This window comes from Podarcis cretensis (assembly GCF_951804945.1).
Source record: "Podarcis cretensis genome assembly, chromosome: 8".
Lineage (NCBI taxonomy): Eukaryota > Metazoa > Chordata > Lepidosauria > Squamata > Lacertidae > Podarcis > Podarcis cretensis.
The window spans coordinates 4,622,501-4,644,343 of record NC_137177.1 but is presented as its reverse complement, the minus strand read 5'-3'; the positions used below and the strand labels follow the sequence as shown (position 1 = coordinate 4,644,343).

Sequence of the window (21,843 nt, the reverse complement as noted above, 5' to 3'; positions counted from 1 at the left end):
CTGCTACTATCCGACAACTGAGAAGAGAGGCAGCGCATGAGTGGAAGTGTGTGGGCACCATTGAAGTTTGTCAGAGTGCCAATAAATCAGATTTATTGCAGTGCCGTTGCAGCAGTCTCCATGGATCAAAGGGTTTACGACCCACAAACTTTAACAGTCTGGTGTTGGAGAGTGGAATATGCAGCCTCAAATCTCAGAATGATTTCTTGCCCCCCAGAAGAACCTCCCATTTCTCCCGTATCTTCTCATTTCTCTCCCTTTCTTGTTCAGGGGACTGAAGTGTTTCCCATGCTCGGGTCTGTGCTGAGAGACGCCCAACACTTTGCAAGACCAGATGTTTTTGACCCCCAACATTTCCTGGATGAGAATGGGCAGTTCAAGAGGAATAAGGCTTTTATGCCATTCTCCGTTGGTGAGTGAGTCCTCTTCCCTTTCCATGCCACTGCTGAGTCGTGTCTAACAGCACCCTGAAAGCCTGTATTCACCTTCTTCCTCTTTCCTAGGGAAGCGCTATTGCTTAGGTGAGCACCTCGCTCGGATGGAGCTCTTCCTCATTCTCACCAACATCCTGCAGAACTTCCGCTTCAAATCCCCCATCCCTTCTGAACAGATCGACATCTCTCCCATGCTGGTTGGCTTTGTCACCATCCCACGTTTATATGACATGTGTGCCATTCCCCTCTAAAATGGGGTTTTAGAGTTTTTTGAATGTTTTATGTAGTTTTGTAGTAGTTTTATGTAGTTTTTCAATTTCATTGTTCTGCATGGGACAATGACAATAAAGATATCTGTCAGGGACTCAGCGGGAGCGCAGGGAGGAGAGGAGATGGAAAGCGAGGGGGAGCAATCCGAGGGCAGCGTAGGAGAATATGACAGCAGCCCGATAGATTCCATGAGCCTCTCCAGCGAATCGGAAGATTCACAGAAGGGGGCGCCGATGGGCAGGGCAAGGGGCGACCCAAGGGGGACACCCCAGAAGCAAGGGGCCAGCGGGGACTCCCAGAGCACCAGTTGCAAATCAGGACCAGCTTCCCCACCAGAACGTAGTGGGGGGGAGGAGTCCCAGGTGTCAGAGCCCACATATGCACCACCAGCGAGAGAAGATGAGTCAGGGTGGACCACGCCTCCATCGGAGAGCGAGTTAACGGTTAAGAGGAAAGTTGCAGGCTGGGCGCGCGCGCCAAGTTCAAAGGTACAGGCGAGCGGCACAGAAGGTAGCCCGGATAGGGAACCAGGTCCTAAAGCCCGCCGGAAGGAGGGGCAAGAATCGTCAGGGTCAGCGTCAGAGGAGTCGAGGAAGGATGAGACCCTAGCGGGCAGGAGGGCCCAGAGGAGAAAGGAATTTAGGAAGAGGTGGAGCAAAGCGAGAGTCTTAAACTGGTGTGGAGGGGGAGGAGACTCAGACAGGACTTCGCCGGTCTAAGCTCGGGACGTAGAGCTGCACGCTGCGGCTTTGAAATGGAGACTGAATCTCAATAAAGACTTTTGTACATAACTACAGCCTAGCGTTGGTCCTCTGTGAGCTGGGACCTGGAGGCAGCTCTGACAATATCGTATTGTATCATAAACAAGTTGGGGAGTTCTTGAACTCACAAAGGGGTTGACCCTCCTATGGCGATCACACAGGGTCTCCGGATGTTTCACCGTCTATTGATTCCTGTGCCACCACTTTATTTCTCGCGGCCACCACCCAGGCCTTACCTGGTACGATGCTGAGTCCAGTCAGGGTTAAATTTGAACATAAACTTCTGTTTATTTATTGCAGTTTAACAAGCGTGTGGTTTCATAAACGGTATCGGTCAATGGGTTGCCTATCCAGACTTATAACTTCCGCTACCTGCTCTCACTCACTAAGCCACCTCTCAGATATTGACTTGTCTTCCTAGCTCCTAAGTGTTCCTGACTCAGCTTATTTCACTACACTAACTCAACCTACCCACAGACTCTATCCCAATTCACTCCCACTCCAATCAACCACCCAACTCCCAATGAACGCCCCCTTTCACCCCTCCCAGAGTTTTATAGTCCCTCTGACTCCACCCCCCCCCCGGGTTCTGATTGGGTAACCTGTTCAACTATTTCACCTCCAACACTCTCATATGTTAACATCACGCCTCCCGTCTCCAGATTCTTTCTTTTGAAACTCCATGATCTCTTGTTTCCATTGGTAGAAGTTTCCCCTTCTGCATTTCTTTTGGAATGGAATGCCCATGGGAATAAACAGCAGATCCCTGGCTCTCAGCCACCTTCCCTTCTCTCAGACACCTCTCTCCCCACCCACAATTCCAGCCGTCAGATTCCCTTCCTGCTGCTAGTCAAAGAGGATATCTTTATCCATCTGGTGTGTCCCCCCCCATTCCTCTTGTCAGTTTCCTGTGCTGAAACTTTCACTGTGAGCAGTTAAGGAAGAATTCTTAACCCTGCAGTAAATGACAGCTGCTCAGTCCACACTGAAGGGTTTTGCGGGCAGAAGGTGTTGGCCGTAATCTAGGAAAAATAGCTTCTCTGGAATCCTACAATCTTAATAATAATAATAATAATAATAATAATAATTTATTATTTGTACCCCACCCATCTGGCTGAGTTTCCCCAGCCACTCTGGGCGGCTCCCAATCAAGTGTTAAAAACAGTACAGTGTTAAATATTAAAAACTTCCCTGAACAGGGCTGCCTTCAGATGTCTTCTAAAAGTCTGGTAGTTGTTCTCTTTGACATCTGGTGGGAGGGCGTACCACAGGGCGGGCACCACTACTGAGAAGGCCCTCTGTCTGGTTCCCTGTAACCTCACTTCTCGCAGTGAAGGAACCACCAGAAGGCCCTCAGAGCTGGACCTCAGTGTCCGGGCTGAACGATGGGGGTGGAGACGCTCCTTCAGGTATACTGGACCGAGGCCGTTTAGGGCTTTAAAGGTCAGCACCAACACTTTGAATTCTGCTCGGAATTGTACTGGGAGCCAATGCAGATCTTTCAGAACTGTTGTTATGTGGTCTCGTCGGCCGCTCCCAGTCACCAGTCTAGCTCCTTTCCTGGGATAGGCTTTGGAAGAATGGTTGGAGTTTTCTTTATTAAATGTGAATATGAAGGTTTACCATCATCTGGTTTTGGTCTTTGTATCTCTTCGTCTGTTCTTTCCATCTGCTGCCCTTAGCATCACATTATTGATCACCTGACCCGTATAAAGGGAGATTGCTAACTCCCATTGTCCCATAGGAAGCAGGGGAAACCTGGGAACCGAACAGGAGGGAGTCGGCCAGCAATAAATCAAGCTCTGAGGGTCTCTTTTCCTAAGAGCACAAGAAGAATCCTGCAGCTGGATCAGACCAAAGGCCCACCTAGTCCAGCCACCTGTTCCCACAATGGCCAACCAGAGGCAGGAAGTGGCATCTTGCTGAATATCAGCTTCTGGAAACCACAAATGGGGAGAATTACAGCTGCGCTCAGATTCCACTTGCAGGTGGAATCTGGTTTTCCACTGTGAGAACAGGATGCTCGACTAGGATGCTGGGCCTGATCCAGGGCCAAACTACACATAACATTAAATGTTGCTTTGCAGCTGACACACAGGTTTTAAAAACACAGATTCCAGTGGGCCTCTTTTTTAATTACCGTATTTTTCCATCTATAAGACGTCCCCATGTATAAGCACCCCCTATTTTTGGGGACTCAGATTTAAGAAAAGGTGTGTGGGGGGAGGAGATGTGTAAGATGCCCCCAAATTTTGACATTATTTTTTAGGGGGGGAAAACCCTAGTCTTATACACGGAAAAATACGGTATATGTCTCTTTGTGCTGTGGGGGGCAGTAGTCAGAAAATCAGAGGAAAGTAGAGTCTGGGCCGTTGCAATTTCCTGTGAAAGATACAAATTCATTTGCCACACTCCCCCCCTTTAAAAAGAAGCTCCTTTGGATCTATCCTTTGACTCCCCTTTGCAGTAGAAAATTTGGATCTAAGCTCCATATCCCATTCCCAGACTTTTGATTCTCATTTATCCATTCTATACTCACAGCGGCATGACTAGAAAGAAGCTTAATTTGGATGGTTGCTTTTATCTCCTTCAAAGTCCTCCTTACACAAAGAGCTCACCCCGTCGCGGGGATTCAAACCGCCGATCTTCTGATTGGCAAGTCCTGGGCTCTGTGGTGTAACCCGCAGCGCCACCTGCGTCCCTTCAAGCTTACCACTTAGAAACGGTCTTTTATCCACTTCTTGTGTTTTCAAGATTTGAGTACTTCACAATCAGCCAAAACACCAGGACGTAATATCCACCAAAACATTCACAACCAGGAGCCCCCACCCAAAAGTGAATCTTATGGTGGAGTCTACCAGTTGCCTTGGTAAAGGTACAGAACGCCAGAAACTCATTCTGCCAGAAACCTACATTCAAAGAAGAAGTTTCTGGACAACCAATGTAGGAAGCAGTTGAGTCCTAACCGCCCTTGAAAGCCAGATGTGATCTGAGGAGGGTGGAGTCTCCCCCACTTGCTAGATTTGTGCACCACAGAACTGGAAGTCGCTTTAATTTAACAATTAAACCAATTCCCTTTGGAGATGTTCAGGATCTTTACATTCTTTGTCCTTCCAGGTTGTGACGCTTTCAAAGTTTAGATCAGGGGTCAGCAAACTTTTTCAGCAGGGGGCCAGTCCACTGTCCCTCAAACCTTGTGGGGGGTGCGCGGACTATATTTTTTTGGGGGAAATGAACAAATTCCAATGCCCCACAAATAACCCAGAAGCGCATTTTAAATAAAAGCACACATTCTACTCATGTAAAAACACCAAGCAGGCCCCACAAATAACCCAGAGGTGCATTTTAAATAAAAGGACACATTCTACTCATGTAAAAACATGCTGATTCCCAGACCATCCGTGGTCCGGATTTAGAAGGCGATTGGGCCGGATCTGGCCCCCGGGCCTTACTTTGCCTACCCATGGTTTAGATTTCTGGTGTGTGCCCCCCCCCGCTCTCCCTTTTGTTATTTCTGTCCTTTTTTGGGGTGGGAGGTGAAGGGGAGGGAGAACAAATCTATAGAAATAATAATAGCGGGCGACTGAGTTCATGTCTGCAGCTGCGAGTGTGGCTTAAGTCCAGCTCTTTCTTCCTCCTCCTCCACTGCCTCCCCTTCTGGGTGCCTCAGTTGCAGAGGGTGTGGACCTGTGTGCAACAAGCATTTTGAGAAGGGAGCAGGACAGACTGAGTAGCCGACCAAGGTAGGGAGAGTGGCACAGAGAGGCGTTTGCAAGACATTTGAACCCTGGCGGATGGGAGGGAGACCTCGTTTTTTTAGCTTAACCGGGATCCGTGGGCAAAGAGCCTGGACACTGAATGGCCGAACGGCGGCTGTACATCCATGCCAATCTCCCTCTTGAGCTGTGTCTCTCTCTCCCACCCTTCCCTCTCCCAGGACGTTGTAGGGGAGGGGAACATGAACGCTTGGCAACCAGAGGCACTTCAATGAAATGGTTTGGCAGGCACCCTGGGGTGAGGAGGAACTCAAGGGTGGTCGTTCAATATCACCCTCCTTCTCCTCCCTGTGATGGCTGAGCTCTGTCTCCACCGTCAGGGGCAGCAGTGCTTCTGAATATGAGTTGCTGGAAACCCTGGGGGGGAGGAGAGCTGGGGGGCATAAATGGACTGCACAGGAAAGGTTATATCTATCTATCTATATCTATCTATCTATCTATCTATCTATCTATCTATCTATCTATATCATCATCATCATCATCATCATCTATCATCTATCATCTATCATCATCTATCATCTATCATCTATCATCTATCATCTATCATCTATCATCATCTATCATCTATCTATCTATCATCTATCTATCATCTATCATCTATCTCTATCTATCTATCTATCTATCTATCTATCATCTATCATCTATCTATCTATCTATCTATCATCTATCTATCTATCTATCTATCTATCTATCTATCTATCTATCTCTATCTATATCTATCTATCATCTATCTATCTATCATCTATCATCTGTCATCTGTCATCTGTCATCTATCTATATCTATCTATCTATCTATCTATCTATCTATCTATCTATCTATCATCTATCTATCTATCATCTATCTATCTATCTATCTATCTATCTATCATCTATCATCTATCTATCATCCTATCTCTATCTATCTATCATCTATCTATCATCTTTCTATCATCTATCTATCATCTATCTATCATCTATCTATCTATCTCTATCTATCTATCTATCTATCTATCTATCTATCTATCTATCTATCATCTATCTATCTATCTATCTATCTATCTATCATCTATCTATCATCTATCTATCTATCTATCTATCTATCTATCTATCATCTATATCTATCTATCTATCTATCTATCATCTATCTATCTATCTATCTATCTATCATCTATCTATCTATCACCTATCTATCTATATCTATCTATCTATCTATCATCTATCATCTATCTATCATCTATCTATCTCTATCTATATCTATCTATCATCTATCTATCTATCATCTCTCTTCTGTCATCTGTCATCTATCATCTATCATCTATCTATCATCTATCTATCTATCTATCATCTATCTATCTATCATCTATCTATCTATCTATCTATCTATCTATCTATCTAATCTATCTATCTATCTATCTATCTATCTATCTATCTATCATCTATCTATCTATCTATCATCTATCTATCTATCTATCTATCTATCTATCTATCTATCTATCTATCATCATCATCTGTCATCTGTCATCTATCATCTATCATCTATCTATCATCTATCTATCTATCTATCATCTATCTATCTATCTATCTATCTATCTATCTATCTATCTATCATCTATCATCTATCATCTATCATCACCATCATCTATCTATCTATCTATCATCTATCTTTATCTATTTCTATCTCTATCATCCATCTCCGCCACTGACTATGCTGCACTGTCTCTCTTAGGAAAGAACAGTCGCTCCTGAGAGCTAGGAAAAAGTTCTCAGAAAGAGGGGGGGGGGGGGGGTTGGAGGAAGGCAAGGGTCACAGGCAGAGCCAGCCTCAGGGCCTGCTCCAATTGGACGGTGTGTTCCGCCCTAATCCCCAGGGCCATCTTCTTAGTTTAGATTATTTATTTGCTTCAGTGCTTCATTTTTGAAAAGAGACGACTTGGCAGGAAAGCACCATATAAACGCCAATGAATATGGAGAAGGGGAGGGAAATGTTCACAGGCCTAGCAGCCTCTTCCCCGATGCGATGTTGCCCGTTTCTCAGCAGCTGGGTGAGCCCTGCCCCGTTTTTTAATTGAAGTTTTTGCAATACAGTGGACGCTTCGGTTGTGAACGTGATCTGTGTGGGATGCACGTTTGCAAGTTGCAGCGTTCGCAACCCACGTCTGTGCACACGCGCGTTGCGATTGGATGCTTCTGCGCATGCGCAAACGGCGATTTAGCGCTTCTGCGCATGTGCGACCACTGAACCCTGGAAGTAACCCATTCCGGTACTTCTGGGTTTCGGCGGTCCGTAACCTGAAAAAACCCAACCTGAAGTGGCTGTAACCCGAGGTATGACTGTACAATAAAAGGAGCAAACCCATCTGCAAGAAATAAAGAAAAGAAAGAAACTAAAGGAAGAAGGAAGAGAAAAAGAAGCTGCAAGATCCTGCCTTGTCACTATACCTTAACTTTCATCCTCTCCAGAGGCAGGTGTGCCCTCCCAGCTCTCACCTGGGCTCCCCCCTCTCTTCTCAAAGCCTCTCACCCTGGGTGCTCTCGCCTTCTCTGCCTCTCACACCTGTATACACTTCTTACCACAGTAGAATGAGACAAATAACATGAGAATGATAATAAATGAGAGAAAAGAGAGAAAGAAAGAGATAAAAGGACCTGCAGCTGTCCACCGGTCAGATGTGTCGTCAATATTTCTTCCAGTTGGTCAAATGCTCCGTCTATCTTATTCAATTATTCCTTTTGCTGGACGTTGTTTTTTTGCCAGCCTTCCACCCAGTGCTCCCCAGTTTGTTTACTTTTTCCTTTTTTATGCAGAAAGTCTAAAAAAGATTCTTCTGAAGAAGTGTGCATGCACACAAAACCTCATGCCAATAACAAACTTAGTTGGTCTCTAAGGCGCTGTCAACCTAGCAGTTCGAAAGCACGTCAAAGTGCAAGTAGATAAATAGGTACCGCTCCGGCGGGAAGCTAAACGGCGTTTCCGTGTGCTGCTCTGGTTCACCAGAAGCAGCTTAGTCATGCTAGCCACATGACCCGGAAGCTGTACGCCAGCTCCCTCGGGCAATAAAGCGAGATGAGCACCGCAACCCCAGAGTCGGCCACGACTGGACCTAATGGTCAGGGGTCCCTTTACCTTTAAGGTGCTAGTGGAAGGGATTTTTAAATTTTGTTTCAATTTGGAAGCCGCCCAGAGTGGCTGGGGAAGCCCAGCCAGATGGGTGGGGTATAAATAATAAATTATTGTTATTATTATTATAAAACAGTCCCTCTTTATTTTTTATCTCCTCCTCCGAAAGAAAAGCTTTTTAAAAGCTGTGTTTGTATATTAATGCATAGAAGTTCAGTCACTTTAAAACCTTAATTTGTATCCCAATCCATTTCCTGTGTTGTTTCCATCCAGATATCAGCTCTGTTCCAGTCCTGTATCTATATATCAGTCCATCAATCCTGTTTGTCCAGTCTTTCTCCTCTTCTTCCAGTTAACCAGGGAAGCAAGATTCTTTTGAGACTGCTTTGGCTCCACTCCTGACCCCCCCCTAAAATAAATAAACCAAATCTCCACTATTTGGCAGCTCTGTTCCTCCCGACCTTTGCACACCGATGTGCAACTCTGCCATTCCATTCTGCTTTCCAGACTGCGTCTCTGATTCAAATTTTTTTTTTTCTTCCCCCTTGGCTCCCCCCCTCCCCCCCCCCCGATCTGAGCCTGCAATTGCCAGAAAAGGAGCTTCTATCTCCTTTCCTGGCAATTCTGGCACTTCATCAACAGATTCTCCTAGAATCATTTTTCTCACCTGCATACCTGTTTCCTTAAACAGTGCTGTTGCCACATTAACTGTCAATGGATTGCCTTTCAAAATTCTCCATTCTTGCAGTCACATTCATTCACAGTGCAGCCTTCTCACAGTCAAGAAGTGTGTCCTCAAGATGCTTAGAATTCCAATCTCATCACAAGTACAAATTTCCTTTGCAAAATAAATATGAACAACGGAGGCACAAAAGAACCGCAGGACAAGCCCGGGAGAAAACCTCTCAGAGATAGAGAACACCTTTGTTTGATTTATAGTTCAAACTGAGCTTTCTGCCTGTTCTTTATCAAGTACCTTCACCAATAACCTAAATCAGGTCACATTTTGCATGAGCACTTAAATTGACATAGGCGTAGTTTCAAAGGCAGTGAAATAAAACAATAAGAGGAGTGGCAAGTGTTTTTGCTGGATTGATCCCCAGTGCCTTAAGTGGTTCTTAGGCAATGCTGAGATTTTCTCCCACTCCCAGATCACTCACCCAGTAGATTTTCTCTATCCTGTCAGTGAACAATCCACTCTGGAGCTTCTGGAAATTAATTTATTGTCATCTCCGATTGCAGAGAAAGAGGGTAGATAAATAAATCTGTTGTTCACTTAATTGCAACTTTCGGAAGCTGAGGCTGAGCTGGATAAGCTCCTTCCAGGAACTCCATCTCTTCCTCTCCTCCCCACCTGCAGGCTACCACTCCAGCTGCCCCATGGACCTCCTGGGCCCATGGACCCTCTTGTTGGCCTCCTTCCTCTTCTGCTTGCTGCTCCTCTCGGCATGGAAGAAGAAAGAGAAGCTGCCGCCTGGACCAACTCCGCTGCCCTTCATTGGGAACCTGCTGCAAGTCAACACAACGGACATGTATCAGTCGCTGATGAAGGTAACTCTCTGGACGCCTGTCCGGCCATCTGGCCGTCTTCCCTCTCACTTCCTGGCCAAGTGCCAAGTGTCCTCAATAGTTTTGCAAGCCACTCGGGGACTTGGAAGCCTAGAAGTGTGGAAGGAGGGGATCCCAGGGGTCACGTAGCCCAACCCCTGCAGTGCAGGAACGCTCCAAGTGCACATTCCTCAGCCAGGCGTGAGAAGGTTCACTTCTTGTGTCCCAAGTGGCTCATCAAGCATAGATTGTTGTTGTTGTTTAGTCGTTTAGTCGTGTCCGACTCTTCGTGACCCCATGGATCAAAGCACACCAGGCACTCCTGTCTTCCACTGCCTCCTGCAGTTTGGTCAAACTCATGCTGGTATCTTCGAGAACACTATCCAACCATCTTGTCCTCTGTCGTCCCCTTCTCCTTGTGCCCTCCATCTTTCCCAGCATCAGGGACTTTTCCAGGGAGTCTTCTCTTCTCATGAGGTGGCCAAAGAATTGGAGCCTCAGCTTCAGGATCTGTCCTTCCCGTGAGCACTCAGGGCTGATTTCCTTCAGAATGGAGAGGTTTGATCTTCTTGCAGTCCATGGGACTCTCAAGAGTCTTCTCCAGCACCATAATTAAAAAGCATCAATTCTTTGGTGATCAGCCTTCTTGATGGTCCAGCTCTCACTTCCCTACATCACTACTGGGAAAACCATAGCTTGAACTATACGGACCTTTTTCGGCAAGGTGATGTCTCTGCTTTTTGAGATGCTGTCTAGGTTTGTCATTGCTTTTCTCCCAAGAAGCAGGCGTCTGTTAATTTCGTGACTGCTGTCACCATCAAGCATAGATACATAACTCATAGATTCATTGTAAGGACAGTGATGTGGGAATGCCCTGGAAAGTGTTGGGGCACCCATTGCTTGCTATGTAGCCTCCCTACAGACAAGTCAGAATGAAGGGTGGGTACCCAGAAAGGTTTGCATTACACACACACACACACACACACACACACACACACTGCAAATGTCATGCAAATGACAAAAAGGCTGTATGGGGTGACCCCCGCAAACAAGGAGGGCATGAAGGAAAATGGGGCAGTCCCCCAATGAACAGAATCTATGTTTGAGTCAGAAAGGGATCCCAAGGGTTATCTAGTCCAACCCCCTGCCACGCAGGAATAAAAGGCAGCCTTTGCCTCTTTGTTGTGCTATTTCTAGTGAAGCGCTCAAAAATCCCAGGGCTCTTCCCACACCCCAGTTTAGGCAGCGATGGTGTTGCCTTGACTGGACTAGGAAAGAGAACAAGATGAGGCATTTGTGTTCCAGCTTTTGTAGATGATGATGATGATGAAAATGAAGATTAAGGTTATTATTATTATTATTATGACCCAGGACCTGGTCCTATACACAGTCTAACCAAGAGTTTTCCCAATCTCTGTGTCTTGACATGTTCATGTGTTGGCTGCAGTGTGCAGATGTGTCGCGCGAATGCTCCCTGCGCTCCTCCTGGGGCTGGAAAGGGGTTGCTTTAACCTCCAGTTTGCTAGTAAAACTGATTTGCTGTGTCGCGAAATGAGGCATGTCTAAAAGGCATATCACAACACACAAAGTCTGGAAAGCTCTGCTCTGTTTTTCTGCCTGTGACCTGGCTCAGAACCCCTCTGATCCACTCTGCACATGACTTTGTGACTTTCGTTCGAATTCTGTTTTAAAACAAACTACTGTATTCATATATTTCTGGCTTTTCCATTCATGAAAAAGGGTTTGCAAGCGTTAATTAGAAGCTCCCTCAGAGTGTGGTCTCCACTTCTGCTGTTTGATGGGTGAGGTAATGACAGGATGTTTTTGCAGTCTTTCTTGGCACTGCCTAAAGGCGTTGCTGTTTTTGTAAGGTTTTTCCTTTCTTTCTCCAATTCTAAAGGGCAGGGATCTAAAGTTTGAAGAGCTGTTTTTCTGCCACTGTGTGTGCTGTTTTCAGAATATGTGCAACTGTAGTCACTGCTTTTGCACATTTGTGTGTGTGTGTGGGGGGATGCATTAATCGACATGCATTTTATCCGAACACAACTATATGGTTCTTCGGAATTGGTTCGAGTTCCTGTGGGGATGCGGATGCAGCGTGGGGGCACAACCCCACCTCCGCATAAGACATGCCACAGCGTGTCTGGCTGCCATGCCCGTTCTCTGACCTTTGCCTCCCTCACTGAAAGCTTTGCTTAAAGTTCCACTTGGCTGGAGACAAACAGACTTTAGAGTATCAGGGGAACATTGGGGGGAAAACACCTATCTGACACGTGTATTGCTAGCGCTGGAAATGTGTTGGAAACACGCCCCGGGAAAGGCTGCCAACTTCCCAAGTCTTTGGAGTGTCTCTCCAGTGGCCCTCTCTGCCTGTAGATCTCCCTCAGTCCAGAGAGACCAGTCATAAGTGACCCTTCTCTCCTGAGAAGAGCACACTAATCTTCTGGTTTATCATAGCAGAAGAATTTCCGTTTGTAGATATGTTGTTGTTGTTTAGTCATTTAGTCGTGTCCGACTCTTTGTGGCCCCCTGGACCAGAGCACGTCAGGCACTCCTGTCTTCCATTGCCTCCCGCAGTTTGGTCAAACTCATGCTGGTAGCCTAGAGAACACCGTCCCACCATCTCGTCCTCTGTCTTCCCCTTCTCCTTGTGCCCTCCATCTTTGCAAATATCAGGTTCTTTTCCAGGGAGTCTTCTCTTCTCGTGAGGTGGCCAAAGTATTGGAGCCTCAGCTTCAGGATCTGTCCTTCCAGGGAGCACTCAGGGCTGATTTTCTTCAGAATGGAGAGGTTTGATCTTCTTGCAGTCCATGGGACTCTCAAGAGTCTCCTCCAGCACCATAATTCAAAAGCATTCCATCTTCGGCGATCAGCCTTCTTTATGGTCCAGCTCTCACTTCCATACATCACTACTGGGAAAAGCATAGCTTGAACTATACGGACCTTTGTTGGCAAGGTGCACAGCATATATACAAAGACTCCATCAGCACGTCTGTGCTCTTTGAACACCAGGACAGAAAACGGTGACACATACAGAAGTGAAACTAACTTTCAACAGTAATGAGACTTCCTGTCTCACGCTCACTCAGGCACTCACATGATGTATACAGAACATACTACCACTGCTGGAGCAGCTCGGATAGATAAAAATCCTAACACCCCCATTTTTAGGTAAACGTTGCTGTGTAAGCTAGTGCCGCATCAAGTGACATAAACAGACAGTTGCCATACACATAGTACAGTGGTACCTCGGGATGTGAACAGGATCCGTTCCAGAGCCCCGTTCGTATCCTGAACAGAACGTAAGATGCGTATGCGTGTGCGCGGGTCGTTTTTTGCTGCTTCCACACATGTGCATGACATCATTTTGACCATCTGCGCATGCGTGAGCGACAAAACCCGGAAGTAATGTGCTCCGTTACTTCTGGGTCGCTGCGGAGCGCAACCCGAAAATACTTAAATACTGAATCGTATTTATCCCAAGGTATGACTGGGCTGCGGGTGGTGCTGTGGGTTAAACCACAGAGCCTAGGACTTGCCGATCAGAAGATCGGTGGTTCGAATCCCCACAACGGGGTGAGCTCCCGTTGCTCAGTCCCTGCTCCTGCCAACCTAGCAGTTCGAAAGCACGTCAAAGTGCAAGTAGAGAAATAGGTACCGCTCCAGTGGGAAGGTAATCAGCGTTTCCATGCGCTGCTCTGGTTCACCAGAAGTGGCTTAGTCATGCTTACCTATGACTGTATACCCCTGTTGTACCAGTTCCACCTGCAGAGCTACCTGCAACTGGCCTTCCTGGAAATACATTAAGTTCAGGGTGGTTTCACTCCTGTTTCCAATTGTTGACTTCTGCTAATAAAAGAAGCCTCTGCAGAGCTAGCTGGCAGCTTGTTTGGAGCTTGCTAGCTTGCTTGCTCCTGCACAGCTCACATGCTTTCAACTCCAGTGCCGTCCTCCTTTATTTCTACTGTTCCCTCGTCCGCAGAACCATCTGCACCCAGCAGGTGAAAGTGGAGACCAGGGGCATTAGGTGAGGTGAAGCCATTTGCTTGGCCAGGAGATCTGGCCCCAACCCTACCATCGTGCTGCCGACAGCTTCCCTCCCTGGGAGTTTTCCTGGGCTGCCAACACAGCCCCCCTGCCCTTGTCACTGCACCCTTGCTGCTGCTGCACTGTGGTGGTAGAGCAGGCACAGGTGAGGTTGAAGGTGTGGTGATGGGGCTGGCAGCAGCAGGGCTGTGAAGGGGAAGGAGGTAGTTCGGAGCGGGAAGGTAGTGGGGTGGGGCCTGCATCTAAACTGGGGGAGGGGGAGGGCAGCACTGCGAAGGTGGGGACTTTCAGTCTCAGCAACTGATTTGCATGCAGTAAGACCAGCGGGAATGAACTGCTGAGAGTTCTATGGAGATGGAGGTTTTGAGAATAAAGAGTTAGCTCCAACACTGAACTGCAACGACCGACCCAAACGCTCCTGCAGTCTACCTGTGTCATTGGTGTCAATGAAACTGGAATTTTTATCCTGTATTTTTTTTATCTTGTGAATCGCCCTGAGATCTTTGGATGAAGGGTGGCATATCATCATCATCATCATCATCATCATCATCATCATCATCATCATCACAGCCATTCCTGCCTTCCTGACATGTCTTGCCCCCCTCTTCCACCAACACATGATAGCCAGTGTTTAAGATTCCTTGTCTTCCTGAAAACCAATCTGTTTGCTCCATCTCTCCATCTGTTCCATCACCTCACACAATGCCCTCCTCCTCTTTTCACAGATCCGTGAGAAATATGGTCCTGTCTTCACCATCCACTTAGGGCCCCGCCGTGTTGTGGTCTTGTGTGGATACGATGCCGTGAAGGAGGCCCTAGTGGACCAGGCTGAAGAGTTCAGCGGCCGTGGAGAGCAAGCCACTTTTGACTGGCTTTTCCGGGGTTATGGTCAGTCTCTGCTTTTGCAGTCCAGAAGCATTATTATTATTTTTTAAATGCAGACCAGACAGCATGATTATGGGCATCTATAGGGCACTTCTAGTGAACCTCCCCTGGTCCTATGAAGCAAATCAGACATGTTCAACCGGTCGACCTCGATCGACAGATAGATCCCTGGATGATACTGGTGGATCGCGGGCTCCTGATCGATCGCGGGATTATTTAAAGTGGCTAATGAATGTCTCCACCCCCCATCCCCCTCACTCTGTCCCTCCATCACATCAAGTGGGCAGTCGTTTGGCATCTGCAGCTGGTGATAGCAGATACGATACTTGGCTTCAGCGCTGCTTGTGTCTGTCAGCAGTAGATTGTTTGGTGATCCATTTATGGCATTCCCCCTTAGGCTCAACAACTCGGGGCACTCCTCCTTCCTCCAATGACAATGGGTAGATCACTGCCAGTTTTGTGATTCGAGGACCCATCCCCCGCTTAGGAATAATAAAGACACGAGGACACGGCATATTAGGTTAATAGGCTAGAAAAGGCCACAACTTTATTGATTACAGCATGTGAGAAGGTATTGGCCTAGGCATTGGACAAGAGCAAATTTGGCTCCACCAACTCAGAGTGAGGGGTGAGTCTGACGAGGGGGTAACCACCAGTAGGGGGAGCCTGTTGATGCAAATACAACTATAAGCTCTCCCCTGATGTCACCGGGGGTCATGCTATGGCCCCCCGCCATGCAGGGCATCGGACAGGATCCACGACCGCCGGATTCCTTTAACGAAATACCCATAAGTGAAGGGGTAGACGATGGCCACACCCTGCCCTTCCACACACCAACAAATTCCAATTCCTAACCGCCAAATACCAAGAAAGTTGTGACGATTGCTACAAGGTAGGCAAAAAAACAAACAAACCAAGAGGCCGGTGCCAATTTGCCAATTGGAAAAAACTCCTACCAGGCCCCCTGGGCAACCAGGGCGACCAACCATGGGTCCATAGCAAGGTCAAGCGAGAAACTACGCACTAAAGGGAGTGGTGGGTGGGTACTCACAAAAATCGGCAGGGCAATGGTAGGGGAGAGCTGGCGTGGCCGCATTTGAACAGCCAGACCACACCCCTGCGGTGTCTCCCGATTGGGTGACCGGCTGGGAGGCGTGTTGTGCCAGCGGTGATGGTTGGGCAGGGGGCAGAATGCCCCCTGCGTGACGCGGGAACCGGCTCCCGCTCACAACACCTCCCCTCTGGAAGGAGGAGAGGCTTTCTTGTACTGGGAGTAGATCATAGTCTCTTGGGAGTTGGATGTGCCTGAAGTACATTTTTAAAATACATATTTTACAGTGGAAAGAAGTGAGGCAGAGAGAATGTCTTCCAATGCCATTGAGACAAGCCATCAAGAAGAGTGCTAGACAAGAGTTTGCAAGCCCCCATCCCACCCAACTCCATGATCCTGTCAGGAGTTCAGCCTACACTTGAGTAGGACCCTGGCAGAGACACATGCCCGACTGGCAGGTTCCCGCCCTCTTGGTCGCTCGTTCGGGAGCTTCAAAAGCTTTCTTCAGCCCGAACATCACAGCGACCGATGCCAACAGACATCGGCACACTTAGGGATCCGCAGACTCTTCGCAGTTTGTGTGACAGACCTCAGCAACTCAGCATTTTGGCTAATCTACTTTATTTACATATAAACACACACGGAGCACTGCAACATGGCTCTCCCTCTCTCTCTACCATCGGACAGCCAAGAGAAAAAGAACAAAGGACAATAGTCCCACTTCACGGAACACAGTAACACAAGCATCTTGTCTCCGTCACTTCGCACTCTGTGGAGTCAAAATATCCACAGTCATGTGATAGACAACAATCCCATGACTGCATTCACGGAGCTGGAATTCCAACAGATCCTATAAAGACCACAACTCTCTTTGCACACAACAACACACCCAGGCACACACCCTATGAGAGGAAACCCTGATGCTTACAATGTTCTTCCAAATGCTGAAATTACAATTTTAAAAACCAGGCAAAAAATTCAAAATGTGATTTTTTAAGGGGGACATTCTTCATTGTTGTGCAGTTCCAACCACGTTCTCATTCAGAGCACATGCCTTCCTCCTCCTCCTCTTTCCCCCTCCTCCTCTGCTTCTCAGGGGTTGTCTTCAGTAACGGGGAACGGGCCAAACAGCTACGCCGGTTCTCCATCACAACACTGAGGAATTTTGGGATGGGAAGGAGATCCATTGAAGACCGGATCGTGGAGGAGGCCCACTTCCTGCTGGAATCACTGAGGGCAACAAAAAGTGAGCTCAGTTTTGGTATCTTTAAGAAATGGACTCATGTTATGCTAGTGGTCCAAACCAGGTCAAGACACTCTTAACTTTGGGAGTAGAATCATAGAATCATAGAATCATAGAATCATAGAATCATAGAATCATAGAATCATAGAGTTGGAAGAGACCACAAGGGCCATCGAGTCCAACCCCCTGCCAAGCAGGAAACACCATCAGAGCACTCCTGACATATGGTTGTCAAGCCTCTGCTTAAAGACCTCCAAAGAAGGAGACTCCACCACACTCCTTGGCAGCAAATTCCACTGTCAAACAGCTCTTACTGTCAGGAAGTTCTTCCTAATGTTTAGGTGGAATCTTCTTTCTTGTAGTTTGTAGCCATTGCTCCGTGTCCACTTCTCTGGAGCAGCAGAAAACAACCTTTCTCCCTCCTCTATGTGACATCCTTTTATATATTTGAACATGGCTATCATATCACCCCTTAACCTCCTCTTCTCCAGGCTAAACATGCCCAGCTCCCTTAGCCGTTCCTCATAAGGCATCGTTTCCAGGCCTTTGACCATTTTGGTTGCCCTCCTCTGGACACGTTCCAGTTTGTCCGTGTCCTTCTTGAACTGTGGTGCCCAGAACTGGACACAGTACTCCAGGTGAGGTCTGACCAGAGCAGAATACAGTGGCACTATTACTTCCCTTGATCTAGATGCTATACTCCTATTGATGCAGCCCAGAATTGCATTGGCTTTTTTAGCTGCCGCGTCACACTGTTGGCTCATGTCAAGTTTGTGGTCAACCAAGACTCCTAGATCCTTTTCACATGTACTGCTCTCAAGCCAGGTGTCACCCATCTTGTATTTGTGTATAGGAAGTGGAAACAGCCTCAGACAACCCTAGTCCTTAGCCTTCATGTGGACGATGGAAGTCCAGGGGAGGGTCTACTTGGCCTATCTCTGTAATACACAACTTGGGATCAAAATCCTCTGATGGGTTTAAGAGAGTAGGATGAAATCATTCTAGATGACTTTGCAATGTGTGGCCTCTGCCACGTCCTCAGCCCCCTTTCAGAATTTTTCTATCATCCAGGGTGTCTTGGATGCTTTGCAATGCCATATTTCATTTTCCTAGCCAGAGCTGCAGAAGCCAGGTTCTCAATCAATCAATCAATCAATCAGTCAGTCTGTGAGCTCAGTTTTGATATCTTCAAGAAATGCTGCTAAATGAGTTACAGGTGGTAGTTAGAAACAGTGGGCATATAAGTGGGCAGTTGAAGGCTTTATACCGAATATTATATTAACTTTTGGTAATGGGTGGAAACAGACGTAACCTAGCCAGAGCTAAATACATCACCAACACTCTACATCCTATTGAAGTAATGTTTCTCAAAGGAATAATGAGGTAAGACTGTACTGCTTTGCAAAGTGTACTCTTTTTTTTAAAAAAATATTTTTTATTAGGAATTTAAACAAAACATATTATCTTAAAACATATCATCCTTAATCCCCCCCCATAAAACAACCCCCCTGACTTCCCTCAGTTCCAATCTCTGGTTTCTCTATAAATGCTATTCTCTGCATGTTACAAAATTGTATAAACCCTTAATTTATCTGACTGGTTATTATCAATAAAAAGTTTGTGAGTGTTTATTCAAAGCCTGCCAAGGAGTCCAGTTCACTTTGTTGCTTCTTTAAATACTTTGTAAAAGGTTCCCATTCATCTTTAAAGTCACAGCTATCCTTGTCCCGTGCAAAGTGTACTCTTGATTTGTTCCTGGGTTGAGTGACATGCTTTCTAGGTGCTCCCTTTGTGTGTATTTCTTTCCAGGCGCACCCTTTGACCCCACCTACATGCTGAGCCGCACGGTGTCCAACGTCATCAGCTCCATTGCCTTTGGCGACCGCTTTGAATACGAAGATCAGGAGTTCGTCTCCCTGCTCAGCATGATGCTGGGTAGCTTCCAGTTCACTGCCACCTCTTGGGGGCAGGTAAATTGGAGGGGAGGGGAGAGGGAGAGCACATGGGATGAGGCCATGGAAACAAGAAGAGTTGCCCCTTTCCCCTGGTCTTGAAAGAATCTAAGATCTCCACAAGGAACAGTGCTTGGCAGTGGCTAATAAAAAGCTATTGACCGTTGTTGGGGCAAGTTTCTCACTTGGAGCTCTCCATGGTGCTGCAACTCCTGATCTGCCTTGCTGCTTGGCCAGGTCTGACTCAAGCAAGTTTAGAATGTTGCTTCAGCCTCACATAATCCCAGATTGAGCTGTTGAGGATGCTAGCACGGTAAGAAATTCCTTCTCACCCTCTGAGTCCTCCTCCAAGTCTCCATCCTTATCCCCAAAAGAGGAGAAGTCATGTCTGTTACAGCTGATAGCTTAGTCAGCAGTTGATGCCAAGTTCTATCTGGAGTCAGGAATTCCACCTGCCTGTTCTGTTCTTCCTGGAGAGAGACTTTCTGAGTCTGCCTTTTTTTCTAGTCTCTTCCAAACTTCCATGATATGTTTCCAACTTCCACAGACCTTCACCTCAGCTTCACTTTGTGCAATATCTGTTTTCTCTCCCCTCACCCTCCGAAACCAACACAAACAGCTCTACGACATGTTCTCGGGCGTCATGCAGTACCTCCCTGGCCCACAACATGAAGCCTTCAAGCAGCTCTTAGGGTTGGAGAAGTTCATCATGGAGAAGGTAAAAGACCACGAGGAGACCCTGGACCCCAACGCCCCTCGGGATTTCATTGACTGCTTCCTGGTGAAAATGCAGCAGGTATGGTGATTTCATTCTAAGTATTGTGATCAAAGTATTTGTCTGAAAGGAAATTAGGATCTCTGGAACGAAGCCACCTTTTCAACACTACTCAACTGTCCCTTCATCCTCACTGGTTTAATCGTGACATCACTGCAGGTTAGCCAATCAGCAGGAAAGAACAAGCTTTGAAGACATATGAAGAGCAGATTTTAGTCTCTACCCACATATAATCTATGAAGCATCCTCCATTACCATTTTCCTTCTGACTTAGGATAAGAAAAACCCAAACACAGAGTTCTTTGCAAGGAATCTCGTTATGACAACCCTCAACATCTTCTTCGCTGGCACAGAAACGGTCAGCACCACCTTACGCTATGGCTTCCTGCTTCTGCTGAAATACCCGGAGGTTGAAGGTGACTGCGGAAGGGGGGGGAATAGGGTGGAGAGATGTGTCTTTGCCTTTCTGTGGGAGGGTCCCTCTTTGCTTTCCCAGCTATGAGCTGGGATCCTTCTTTAGTTCCCTGGAAGGTGCAAATAGCACTGTTGGTCTCATTCTGATGATTTCTCAACAGAGAAAGTCCACGAAGAGATTGAACGGGTGATTGGCTCGAATCGCACTCCCAACATGGATGACCGTCCCCTGATGCCCTACACGGATGCTGTGATCCACGAGATCCAGAGATTTGGTGACATGCTCCCCTTGGGGGTAGCAAGACGTGTGACCCGTGATACCCAGTTCCGGGGATACAACCTTCCCAAGGTACAGTGGTTCTATTAGTTTCTGAGGCTCAGACCCTTCGGTACAGTTTCCAGATACAGTTTGTGGCTCAGCGAAATTCCCCAAGCACTCTGTCTTGTTAGTGTGTGAGCACCGACTCTTGGGGATCCTGTTCTTGATCTCAGCACAGTTCCTCATAAATCTTGCCTGTGTCTTCAGAACATCAGGAGTCCAGCCCTTTCTGGTTCAATTCCCATTACAGGAATAGACACCTTTTGATTGGCAAGTCCTAGGCTCTGTGGTTTAACCCACAGCACCACCAAGGGTAGTGTCCCGTGCTAGATGGACAATTTCTTCAGTCGCATGCAGGCACCAGAGAGTTCAATGGTGGTCCTTGGAGAAACTATAGCAGGTGTGGATTCTGGGGAGGCCCAGCAAGATTCCCTTGTTCTCCTGGCATCGCTGTGGCTTAGCAGGAGGAGCGAGGCAGCTGCGAGGCCAGCGCTGTGCAGATACGTCAGCAGAAGGACCACAAGGGCTCCTCTGGTACTTCCACAGAGCACCAACCTCCCTGCTGACTCACCCACCCCCACCGTCCCCCCCACCAGGCACCAGTCGCAATGCCTCTGCCAGCCCTATTGGCTGCTTGCAAGGCAAAGGACCAGAGTTGTGCTAACTCTCATAAATGGGGTCTTGCACTATGCAACTATGCTGCTCTTTCTGGGATTAGGGTATGTTTATCTAAAGTGATAGGGACACGGGTGGCACTGTGGGTTAAACCACAGAGCCTAGGACTTGCCGATAAGAAGGACGGCAGTTCGAATGCCCGTGACGGGCTGAGCTCCCGTTGCTCGGTCCCTGCTCCTGCCAACCTAGCAGTTCGAAAGCACATCAAAGCGCTCCAGCAGGAAGGTAAATGGCGTTTCTGTGCGCTGCTCTGGCTTTGCCAGAAGTGGCTTAGTCATGCTGGCCACATGACCCGGAAGCTGTACGCCGGCTCCCTCGGCCAATAAAGCGAGATGAGCGCCACAACCCCAGAGTTGGCCACGACTGGACCTAATGGCCAGGGGTCCCTTTACCTTTTATCTAAAGTGATTGATTGCCACAGTTGCTTGTATTTGTGGACTTTCTGGGGGGTGGGGGTGGGCATGGCTATGATAAGCTCCTGCATTTCAGAACTGACCACTGCACCAGTCGGCCTGGTGTTGAAATCTCCCATTTCTCCCGTATCTTCTCATTTCTTTTTTTTTTTTTTTATAATATTTTTATTAAATTTTCACATT

General features: G+C 47.2%; 2 protein-coding genes and 1 long non-coding RNA gene across 3 annotated transcripts in view; all 3 read left to right on the top strand.

Moving 5' to 3' along the window:
* Positions 1–767, top strand: part of LOC307223367 (uncharacterized protein) — a 29,540-nt gene extending 28,773 nt beyond the window's left edge. Inside the window, exons 18-19 of the mRNA XM_079989337.1 lie at positions 271–412; positions 504–767. Of these exons, the coding sequence (XP_079845463.1) occupies positions 271–412; positions 504–685 (324 nt within the window). The 3' untranslated portion in view covers positions 686–767. The remainder of the gene's footprint in view (positions 1–270; positions 413–503) is intronic.
* Positions 768–5,078: 4,311 nt separating this feature from the next.
* The window catches only part of LOC307221215 (cytochrome P450 2A13-like), a 19,527-nt gene continuing 2,762 nt past the window's right edge, over positions 5,079–21,843 (top strand). Inside the window, exons 1-8 of the mRNA XM_079985595.1 lie at positions 5,079–5,208; positions 9,699–9,889; positions 14,659–14,821; positions 16,966–17,115; positions 18,922–19,082; positions 19,684–19,860; positions 20,114–20,255; positions 20,415–20,602. Of these exons, the coding sequence (XP_079841721.1) occupies positions 9,719–9,889; positions 14,659–14,821; positions 16,966–17,115; positions 18,922–19,082; positions 19,684–19,860; positions 20,114–20,255; positions 20,415–20,602 (1,152 nt within the window). The 5' untranslated portion in view covers positions 5,079–5,208; positions 9,699–9,718. The remainder of the gene's footprint in view (positions 5,209–9,698; positions 9,890–14,658; positions 14,822–16,965; positions 17,116–18,921; positions 19,083–19,683; positions 19,861–20,113; positions 20,256–20,414; positions 20,603–21,843) is intronic.
* Positions 14,828–16,188, top strand: LOC307221408. The gene is made up of 3 exons (XR_013841377.1): positions 14,828–15,039; positions 15,099–15,272; positions 16,075–16,188. It is a non-coding gene; the product is annotated as an uncharacterized lncRNA (long non-coding RNA).